The following is a 12,332-nucleotide window of genomic DNA, read 5'->3' on the forward strand; positions in this document are numbered from 1 at the left end:
TAGAAATCATGTTTCTAAATGATGATCGGCATTATAAAATATCTAATAAATAGATTAGATTTTTGCTAATGTTCACTTAATGGCATATAACTGAATTATTATGAATGCAGTAGTATTTAAATATTATGGGGAAAATAAAAAATGTTATTAAGTTCATGTCTTTTATATATGGAAAGGAACATTTATTTGGTGTTAGTACTACTCACTGACTGAAAATTTAGTGTTTTCCTGATCTTCAAAAAAAGATAAATAACCTAATTAATGAATGAAAAACAAATTCAATTTTTACCAAAGCTGCAATGCAAAGGTGAATGATCTGAGAATGCTAACAGAGGATATAAATTTTGGTAAGGCTAATTTTGGCTTCTCAACTGTTAGAATTTCAATTTGCAAAAATAGTGTGACTCAAAACCTGAAATATATAACTAGAAATAAAATGTTTAGGCAACATCTCCATTCAACTATTTCAGAAATCAGAAAAATAATCAGTTTAAATTGAAAAAAATCAATTTAGGGAAAATTTCTAACAGGAGACATCAAGTTAAAAATTAGTTATGAAAACTCTTAAAGAAACTGTTTAATAAAAAATAAGAGGTAGAAAAGTTGCATTTCATTTAAAAATTTAATATTGAAGGATTATAAAGATGAAAAATGCAGTTTGAAAATGTTGTCACCATTAAGAAAATAGTAAGCCTATTGAGAATAAAAACAAAGAAAATGATTTTTTTTAAATCAGCAAAGTTTAAATGGAGCAGTTGAGTGTAGATTTGTTTAAACCATTCTCTCATGTTCAAGAAAATACTCAGCTTTATAAGTGTTCACAAAGAAGTGGAGGTAAATTATTTACAAGGAATTTTTGAACAGAAGCATTCTAGGTGAAAGGATAATCTGAATTTTTCCTGCCAAAAATATATCCTTTTGAATGACTGCTGTACCCTGATAATTGAGTATAGTTATCTGGAAGAGCAGAAAAGTTGCCAGTGTATTTTTTTTTTTTGACAGGCCGAGTTAGGAAGAGAGAGAGACAGAGAGAAAGGTCTTCCTTCCATTGGTTCACCCCCCAAATGGCTGCTACAGCCAGAACTATGCTGATCCAAAGCCAGGAGCCAGGTGCTTCCTCCTGGTCTCCCATGCGGGTGCAGGGCTCAAGCACTTGGGACATCCTCCACTGCCTTCCCGGGCCACAGCAGAGAGCTGGACTGGAAGAGGAGCAACCAGGACAGGACCAGCACTCCAACCAGGACTAGAACCCAGGGTGCCAGTGCCACAGGTGGAGGATTAGCCTACTGAGCCAAGGCGCAGGCTGCCAATGTATTAAAATGTAAAATAATTAGTTATAATAGTACAAATATTTTATAGTTAGCTTCAAGATAAATGACTAATACCAAATACATCTGAGAGCATTGTCTATTTTATAGCTATAGTATATAGACACATAAACAATATTTCTAAAATACACTTGTAATTCAACTATGAACTTAAGAAATTAGTGTCTATAATACAAATTTTATGTTTTGAATTATGTTTGAAAATTGAGATTTTATGATGAAGGCACACAGAATTTAAGCTTGTCTTTATTGAAATATATGAGACTCTACACATTTTGAAGTATATTTGGAATGAATATCATCTTGAGCAAAAGGATTTTAAACTTGATATTGATATTAATCTTAATTTCCCACAATACAAGTACATGTTTAATAAATAAATAACAATTTTGGTAGGCTACAAAGCAATTTCTCACCAGAAGTTTCTCCAGAATTTAACATTAATTTAAGCTCTATGTTTTATCCGTTAAGTGACCTAGGCCAACAATGCCTGCTCAATGTCAGCTACTTAGGGTTGGCTATGAGACAAGAAAGTTTTCAGACAGTTTGCAGACATCTCCCAAGAGTAACTGTGTGCTAGGAATGGAATCTGGTAGTATAATGGTGATGGAAGAACTTTAGCCCCAGATTCCTGCAGGGAGACAGTTAATTGAGGTGGTCTTTTATTGAGTAAAGATAGTATCATTGTTTTTAGCTGCTTCCCAAAAGGGAGGCAGAAGAGATCAAGATGTTGTTCTCATTTGGAAAGCCTATAATGAGAAAAAAAAGAAAACCCAGTACAAATTCTTCTCTGAATATCTTCAGATGAATGAAGCTGACTCAGGTTGGCTGAAGAACATCCATTTGTGGTCTACATTATTATCCTGGTCAGACATCTCTGACCAACAGTAACCATTGGCTGTTAGCTTTTCTTTAGACCTCATTTTTTTCCTAGGCTATGCCTTTTTACTGTCTACCTTAGGGTTCACTCCTGGAGAGATTTTAAATGACCCATAGTGATACATGAGCTATGTTATCTTTATTTGCAGAGCAAAGCATTTGCACTTTAACTCCAGTCAGGGATACTTTTTGAACAGCCATGGTTGTTTTGAACCCGATTGTTAACTGGAAGTGGAGGGACACTCTCAACTTTTGTATAAAATATAGTAGTACCCAGGATCAAAGGAGGGGAGAAAGACATGGAAAAGTAGGATCCTGATTCCTAAGGGTGATAGGCACTAGGGCTCTGAGTGCAAGAACAATCCAGTTCCCTTAGAGAGTTAAGAAAGAGTGAAGAGGCCGGCGCCATGGCTCACTAGGCTAATCCTCCGCCTTGCGGCGCCGGCACACTGGGTTCTAGTCCCAGTCGGGGCGCTGGATTCTGTCCCGGTTGCCCTTCTTCCAGGCCAGCTCTCTGCTGTGGCCAGAGAGTGCAGTGGAGGATGGCCCAAGTCCTTGGGCCCTGCACCCCATGGGAGTCCAGGAGAAGCACCAATGGCTCCTGCCATTGGATCAGTGCAGTGCACTGGCCGCAGCGTGCCAACCGTGGTGGCCATTGGAGGGTGAACCAATGGCAAAGGAAGACCTTTCTCTCTCTCTCTCTCTCACTGTCCACTCTGCCTGTTAAAAAAAAAAAAATAAAGAGTGAGGAGACCAAAGGAAAAGAGATGACATCAACATTTTTCATTAAGTAAGACTCCGCCATTAATTCACAAACTTGAAAGTGCAAATGATAAAATATCAGCAGTTGATCCAAATTTAGATAGGTGTATCACGATTTAAATGAGATCAGGAAGAATTTGCTCCATAATAAATGTTATAACAAAAAAGAGACAATGCCTACCAATCATCATCACAGTTCTTCACTACTAGAAAAGCATCCACTAACTGCAGTAACATGATGTAGAGACATGGTCTCAACTGGGAAATTTGTGAAATATCTGGAGACATTTCAAGCTGTCACATAAGGGACTGCACTGTCTTTTAATTGGTAGATGTCACCCTTCATAATACAGTACTTTCCTGTGCTTCAACTAAGTTTATCCTGTTAAAGATGTGTAGGGTGTTCAGGTGGGAATTTAGACATAGGAAAAATATATATATTTGCTCCACTTTAGAGTCTTCACCTTTTAAAACACTTTTGCAAAAGTACGGGATTTTTTGTATCATGAACAAAGTTTTCAGAGAAGAGTGGGCTTGGAAAGCAGAATTTTAAGAAAGCACCTGATATCTTTACCTTGTGTTATGGTCTGTGTTTTCCTCTCCCTTAGATTGTGGCTAGCTCTAACTGATTGAGCATACAAAAGCTAATAAACTGGCACTTGCATTGTTATGGTCTTGTATATCAGGAACCAGCTGGAAAATTTCAGGGCTTCCTTTTCTATCTGGCTTTTGGCTTTGGATCAGCATAGCTCTGGCCTCTGAGAACAATTGGGGAGTGAACCAGCAGATGGAAGATCTCTCTCACTTTCTCTTTCTCTGCCTCCCCTTCTCTCTCTTTAAAAGTATTATACAGTTTCAAATGTATCAAGAGAGAAAAATAACAGAAATTAGCCATTTCCATCGATTCATTAAAAGTCAATCAGTATGTAAACAACAAAGAACTGCATGAACATAAATAATTTTCAGTAATTTATTAAAAAATGACTAATTAAGCAGAGAAATAAATGAGAAACATATCATCCAGGGAACAAAGGATGAATTTCTATTTCAGAAATCAGATATGAGTATTTAAATAGAAAGATTACATATAAAATTTGTCATTAAGTCCCTCACAGCAGAAATGCACCAGAGAAAATTTTCTGGGCACTGTAATGACAATAGAAAACATAATGTAAAATGTAACCACAAAAGCTGATATGTACCTACATGTACATTTAATGAAGACTGTTTAAGTTAACTTACAATTTAAACAAGAAATTCAGAAGGATTATTTTTGTAGATTAATGAGAAGGTTAATGAGGAAAAATGATGATAAAAGATGAAATCCTCATGTCCTGAATTGCACATCCCTTCCCTCTCTTATTCCCACTCTTATATATAACAGCGATCACTTTTCAGTTAAGTTTCAACACTTGAGAATAACTGTGTATTGATTACAGTATTCAACCAAAAGTATTAAGTAGAACAAACAAAAAAAATACTAAGAGGGATAACGTATTAAGTTGTTCATCAACAGTCAGGGCTTTACTTAATATATGCTAAACTTATCTTCTGTATATAAAGAGAACTGAAAATTAATCTTGATGTGAATGGAAGGGGGGAGAGAGAGGGAAAGGGGAGGGTTGCAGGTGGGAGGGAAGTTATGGGGGGGGAAGTCATTGTAATCCATAAGCTGTACTTTGGAAATTTATATTCATTAAATAAAAGTTAAAAAAAATAAAAACATCTTAAATACAAAAAAGATGAAATCCTGAATTCAGAAAATAAGCCCACCAATATTAATTTAAAGCTATAGCAAAACTAATTCTGAACTTGTATATAGGTACCATTCTTGACAAGGAGTGTAATATTTCATAGGTTTTTGAAGAATATGAAATCAGTTTTATAGTGTTAAAGTTATATTCTATCAATAATCATTACCCTGTAGTGCATTGGTGAGGAGGAGTGTGTTCCAAATAATAGGAAAAGGGGATTTCTCGTGAAATATTGTTGTCTAATTCAGAAAATCTATGTGAAATGCCATTCTCTATACTATTGATAATTGCACTTTTGGAGAAAAATGTTAGCAACCTAGATTGGAAAAAGGTAAAATATTCAATGCTATTACATTCATTTGTCTAATAAAATTGGAATAAAATTTTGGGGACTCCCAATGACAAGGAAAATGGTCCAGGGAAAATAGCAAACGAATAAGCAAATATTCCATTCATAGAAGATTCACCACAAATATGACAAATTAATTTGCATAGTTCATATTGGAGGGATCAAAAGGCATTAAAAATAACTAACTTCAAAATTTCCAAGATTATTTCTTACTTATATGAGAATCAATCTTTACATTATTTTTCATATGAGAAATAATGTACCAAAATGAAATTCCACATTACCTAAGCTTCAAACACATGGATTATATTTTTAACATGTAAGTCAATATAATGGGGATCAGGAATCACAAAAAATAGCATTAGCATGAAAATGACAAGAAACTATATGCATAAAAAGGCATGTTTGGAAAAAGAAAGTAAATAACTAAAAGTATAGTGAATCTACTTAATATAAAACATGTTGAACATTATACAGTTAGTGGAGTCAAATACAATGAAGTTAGATTCATACAATTTTAATATAAATTTACATAGACAAAGGTTAGAATGAAAAGGAATTAAATAACCTAATTGTTTCTCTCAACTATGGAAACAAAATAAAAGACAATATTCTAATTATTTATATTGTATAAGTTTCAAAACTTGACCACAAGACAAAATCCATGAATTCACAAGTTGATTGTGTAAAAAGTGAAAATTTAATAAAAATGCTTAACTAATATTCACACTTTGTAACATCAAAGAGGAAAACAAGATTGACAGAAGTGAAAAAAGAGGATTACAGTCTACAAAGACAAGAGCAAAATTCCCATAGTTGTATAGTGTGAAAACAGAAATAAATATTGACAGATCACAGAGAAACTGTCATTATTGTAGAATTTGATAGTGATTTCATATGCCTTCAACAAAGAAAACTAAATTTAAACTACTTTCTGCAGTAAGGAGATCATTTCTTTACTTCTTAAAAGAAAAGAAGATCTTGGGATTAGGTACCAAAAGAAAATTCATAGGTGCACACACCAAAAAGAGAAAGAAGATTTCTTTCTGCATTAAGTTAAGAAAGTACAAAGGATAAAACTTCAATTCATGAAGACCATTGAACTAAGAGAGGCACATGGTCTTTGGCGTGTCAAAGTAAAAAAAAAATTAGATGCAAGTAAAAAATACAAGTAAAAATCCACATGTATAGATTATACTTTAAAATCTTGAATTTTTAACTTTAATTTTTTTAATTTTTTAATTTTTAATTTTAATTTTTTAATTTTTAAAATAATTAAAATTTCAAAATATTTAAGATATTACTATTTTAAAATATTTAATGGATGTTATGATTTGTTTTCAGATTTGTTTCATCAACTTGTTAAAATGGATGTCATAACAATCATGTTTGTAGAATACCAATTATTCTTTTATCAGCACTAATAAGCACAAAAGGACTGACAGTGGCATAGACATTTCCCACAAGTCTCTGGACACCCAGGACAATTGTATCATATTTCCACAATATGGTTGAGAAGGATGACATTATAATATCCACACAGTACATGATCATGAAAGAAACTCACAACAGCAGGACAGTATGGGTGGCCCTTTTTGCTAGAGAGATTCTTGGTAACATGCTCATGCTGTGAAGGTACTCAGATCTTCTCTGATGATTATTAGCTAGGAAAATTGCCATGTATGCACTGCAGAGAAGCATGATTCCTACAAAAAAGATATTCTGTGACAATGTGAGAATAAAAAATATTTCCATGAAGATAGAGTTCATTGAGGAAAGTGAGCAGTACTTACTGACATGGAGTAGATGGGTAATGTTTGAGTGAGCTACAGTGTACATTATCATGCTACTCTTGGAGGACAAGTTCAAGGACCAAAAACAGAAGAAAGCATGGATAGCATAATTTGTGAGTTTTTGCTTAAGTCTTATCATGCAGGAGGTGCTGGGGCTGATGGAAATGACCTGAATGATCCTAAGGAGGCAGGTGGTACAGATGGAGAGACCCCTCATCAACCTGATCATATAGAACAAAGCCTTACATTTTAAATTATTTGGAAAATTCAGTGACTTGAACATGTCTGCAGATAAAATATCCAGTGTAGAGAGTAGCAACACTATGCGGACAAAAGCCAGGTGACAGATGGTCACATCAGTGGGCTTAGGCCTATGAGTGTGGTAGATTGTGAAGATGTGGAAGAAAAGAAGGAAGGCATTGGCTAAGATTCCAATTCCAGCTTGGAAAAAAACCATATTTCTTAATAACATAATTGGAAATTTCATTGATCTTAACAGCGTAGAAGAAACATGTTAGATACTTGAAAATCAAACAAAAAGGTGACCTATAATCAGTAGTTTTTCTGTCATGAAAATAATCAAAAATCATTTTTATTTTGCCCACTTACTTTTAACAAATCCAGTTTATTTTATATAAATTCTTGGTAGTAAAATTCTGAACTACCCTCTACAATAAATGAAGTTTTGTCCCAACATCCAACATCCATTTTCTGAACCCTTTGAATATCCCTCTATTTGTAGATTTCAAAAACTTTTGCAACAAAATAAATGTGTTTTTAATTTCGTTTTCCTGTAAACTTTTTGAAGCATTCTGTTTAAACACACACACACACAGAGCAAACAAAATTTGTATTCAGCAAAGAATGGCTGAAGTAGAAAATTCCTCTACAACCATATCACCTGCATGAGTAATGTGTCAAAGGACACATTTTCCAGGTGATTAAGCACTTGTTGAAATTTCTTCAAAGGCTAATATACCAAACATATTTATGTATCAGAGCTGAAGAACTTATTGTTCCATAAACATACATCTGCACCCTCTGGACAATATAGATCCAGGAAAAGCCCCAGGATCATATTGACTAAAGGACTATTTCCATGTTTGAAGGATCATAATCAATTCTATTCCATTAATTAATGTTAGCATGGAGTAATATCTATGCAATTCTTATAGCTGTATATGTATATAATTACATTGATCTACTCCTACTACTATTAGCAATTCAGTAAGAGACACAATAATTACATAAACAAGTAGATAAGTGTTTAAATATTTTATTCTTACTGCATAGCAATATTTGGATGATTCTCTCTAACTTGTATCCTTCATTCTGTAATTGCCCACCATTCCCTGAAACAGATTTGATCTCACAGATCTTCAGTTGCTCTCTTTTTAAAATGAGGCTCTTGGGTAACATGCAGCCAGAATGAGGGAAAATCATGGTTGATGTGGAAGGTCATTAACAGATGAAGTACAATCACTTACATAATTTATTTTGAGGAGTTGTCTAAATTCCCCAGATTAGGTGGTCTATACCATATGTAAGAATACAAAAATAATATTTATTGTATATTTACATTTTAAACTTAATTTAACATCATAAGTTTTTCTGTGAGTAATCTGACAGTCTCATCATTTCATGATCACTGAATTTATAATAAAATTCTACTGATGTGTGAGAAATGGAATAGAAGAAAGTTTGAGCATGGTCACCTATAATTCTGTCAGAGTGTAAAGAATAATTGGGTCCTTTATTGAACAAGGTAACTACTTAAAATCTGGATGTACAGCTCAGTTATCACTCTAAGAAGTGACAACCTGTGGATACTTGGTCTGAAGGTGAAGCCCATGAGCAGTCTCAGGATACAGAAAGTGTGGACAACATTCATTTGCTTTATTCCGGCTTTCAACTTATATTCCAATGCACAAAGGTAATCCTGGATCACAGTGAGGATAATACCACAATTAAATGAACCAGAAATCAAAAGATTGATAAAATTTCTGGGCTTAGGTTAGACATTCACATAAAACAAAAGAACTGTAATGACAGACAGAAGCCACCTGCACAAACTCAAATGCTATTTTTAAATGCACAAACACACACACTTTATGTGTGTGTGTGTGTGTGTGTGTGTGAGAGAGAGAGAGAGAGAGAGAGAGTTATCTTCCACCACTGGTTCACCCCTCTAGATGCCCACAAATAAAGAAAATTTACATACCTTAAATAAAAATTTTTAAAAATAAAATAATCTTTAAAGAAAAAGTATCAAATTATGTTTTCTTTTACTTGTTTATTTAATAAACTTGAATTCTACAGCATGTCCATAATCATTTATTATTCCAAGAGCTTTCTGGTTCATTCTTTGAAGTTTTCCAAATAGAAATGTGTGTCTTCTGGGAACATATTCTTATCTCTGTGCAGAAACTCCAGTAGCGATTACAGTGCTGTCTTGTGGTTCATGGTTTTCTGATGTTATTAGATAGTTTAGGATATCTTGGTCAAGATCTTGGATGAGGATGGATGAGTATAATACCTTCATTAGGAGGCTGGAGGGAGTCCTTATGTTGTTTTTCCAGATTGCAAGTCATATCAAAAAATAAATGAGAAGAAACTCAGGACAGGAAACCCAAGGATAAGCCTGGTATGATGATGAGAGTGCACTGAGCAGTTATGGGGCAATGGGAGCTGTGAGATATAGGGATAAGTTATGTGTGCTGTTAATGGACTCTCTCCAGGACCTTTGCATACACTCATCTAAGTTTGTTTCTCTTGACAATCAGGCTAGCGTCACATTTACCTGCTTTAAGTATGCCAACTGCCATGATTTTAGACCTCTCAGGTACAGTTTCTCATTCCTTAATTGGCATCATCTTTTTCTTTTTGGGCTGTTAACTTCATTTGTGAAGAATCAGATAGTCCTAACCTTCATTGGGTAAATGACCTGGTCCTGCCCTGTTAAAGTGGGAATCTTTATCCCCAAGCTGTGGGGAGACTGAAGCTCACAGTAACCTCTTCAATTCAGCCCATCTCCAGCCCCCAGATGCCTGACCTGGAAGATCTAATGCTTCCCACGAGCATGTGTTTTGTCTTGTTGAGCAGTGAACTCTCAAAACAGTGTGACAACAAGCCATATTTCTGTTTTTCATACAATTTTGTGTTTTGCCTGGAGTCAATAATTATGTTAGCATAATTTTCTGTGTACTTATCAGGTAACTGCACATACCACAGCTACTATGCTGTATGATACACACAGTTTATGAGGTGTCTGTAAGTATTGCTAAAATTTTCTGAATCTAGGTGCTCACATGTTGAATAAAATATTAGCACACTAGGCAGCATAACATTTTATTGCTTTAAAATCCCAAAATTTTCATTATCAATTTGAATGCAACTTTAAGAACTTTATATCTATATCTTTATATAGAATTGTTACTCCATTACTGATTTTATCAAGTTAGCTACTACATCCTATAATCAAAATCAAACATCTTCTATAAATGAGAAATTTTCTCATTTTATCTTAGACTTTATTATTCCTACCTGAATAGCTAGCTAAGAAAACCCTACTTTATGACCATGCTAACACAGATACCATGAGTTTTTTTATCATTATATGATCTTGCTCTAAGTGCTGCAAGTTGTCTTAACTCAGGTTAACAGGATTTAAGCATTGGAAGGCCAGCAGAATCGTTATCAGTAGTGGATATATGTTTGTTTGTTTTTTTATATTCTTGGATCTATTAGCTAACTTCCGTTTTTTTTTAAATTTTCCAAAATGTATCATACCACATTTTTGCATTTCAGCAAATATGCATGCATATGTTTGTCTTTTAATTATGGTACACCCTAAAATATTCATTATTGGTAAGGGGAATCAAAGCAGAAAATTACTTTGTCATGTCCATCAGATTTATTTTTTTAATTTTTTCTTTTGTTTTATTATTTTTATCCCATATTATCAAAATTAATAAGCTCACCAATCTTTTCACTACAAATATACGATTGTTCTTTTGGGCCTTTACATTTTAACATGATAAATTCACTGAAAATTGTTTGACTTGTCCTAGCAACTTCCATCTTCATGGTCTATCAAATCATTTTAGGATGATATGCGCTTTTACACATTTGATGAAATACCTTTTTCACATGTTTATTTTTTAGTCTCACCATTTGCCATCCACTTTAAAATGGCCATGCATTGGATTGAGACACTATTTCCACAGTTTCAAGATTATATGTGGGAATATGAGGGGAAGGAGGAAGAAGAGTTGGAGGGTGGGAGGGAGGAGAGGGTCATATTGCCATGTTCCTAAATCAGTATGTATGAAACACAGGAAACCTGTATATATTAAATAAAATTTCAAAAAGAAAAAAATATTATTGCAATAAACTGGGGCTGGAAATGTTGCATAGCAGGTAAAGCTGCCACCTGCAGTGCTAACATCCCATATAGGCACCAGCTCATGTCCCGGCTGCTGCACTTATGATTCAGCTCTTTGTTATGGCCTGGGAAAGCAGTAGATGTTGGCCCAAGTCCTTGATACCCTGCACCTGTGTGGGAGACCTAGCGAAACCCCTGGCTCCTGGCTTCAGATAGGTGCCACTGAGGAGTGAACTAGCAGATGGAAGACCTGTCTCTTTATCACCTTCTTTCTCTGTGTAATTCAAATAAATAAATCTTTAAACAACAATAAAAAAGAAATAAACTGCTTATGATTCCCTTGTTAAATGACTGCAACATTTCTGTATTTTAAATTAATTTTGACTATTTAATTTATATCCATTATATCTTCTTGTGAACCCATTCTGCTCCTATAACATTCCCCACTGGTATACCCAGTAGTCAAAATATAATACACATAGAAAAATGAACATTTATCTATTGTATTTGAATTTATATCTACCACCTGACTAAATACTCAACCTAATTTATGTCAAATCTAGCACAAGAAATTTCAGGGTACATTATTTTGCTTTGTCTCTGGTAAGGTATCATCTGTCTAAATTCTAGAAAATGCCTGAGCAAATTTCATGTTCATACTATTTGAGAACAATCTAATGCCACTTCCATCACTCTTATTAGCAGTCTTTTATAGCCTTTATGTATTATCATGAAGCTTTAACATTTCATGAAGGGCATTAGGCTATTTACTTGTTTGGTCTTTGAATTCATGGAGCTCACTTTTTTTGGAATGTTGAAGCAACCCAGCATAACAAGGATAAATATCATTTGGTCCAGATGGATGATCTTTCCAATACATTTTGGAGTTGATTAGCTAGTATCTTGTTGAAGGGTTTTGCATCTATGTTCAGTCTTGTTTTATTTTTTTCAAGTTTAATTATTTTTTTCATCCTACTAATTTGGGGTTAGGGTTTTTTTTCTAGGTTTTGTGATGCATTGTTAGACTTTTCTAACTTCTTGATGTAGATGCTAATTGCTGTAACATTTCCTTTTAACATTCCT

The 12,332-nt window shown here is 34.1% G+C and overlaps 1 protein-coding gene across 1 annotated transcript; it reads right to left on the reverse strand.

The window, feature by feature from the left end:
• Window positions 1-6,410: 6,410 nt before the first annotated feature.
• LOC127488831 (putative vomeronasal receptor-like protein 4) lies at window positions 6,411-8,997 on the reverse strand. Its single transcript, XM_070054973.1, is given in 1 exon segment — window positions 6,411-8,997. A coding segment is annotated over 1 exon segment (897 nt). The 5' UTR covers window positions 7,353-8,997; the 3' UTR covers window positions 6,411-6,455.
• Window positions 8,998-12,332: the final 3,335 nt, after the last annotated feature.

The sequence above is a fragment of the Oryctolagus cuniculus genome, chromosome 13 (assembly GCF_964237555.1).
Source record: "Oryctolagus cuniculus chromosome 13, mOryCun1.1, whole genome shotgun sequence".
In the NCBI taxonomy this organism is placed as follows: domain Eukaryota; kingdom Metazoa; phylum Chordata; class Mammalia; order Lagomorpha; family Leporidae; genus Oryctolagus; species Oryctolagus cuniculus.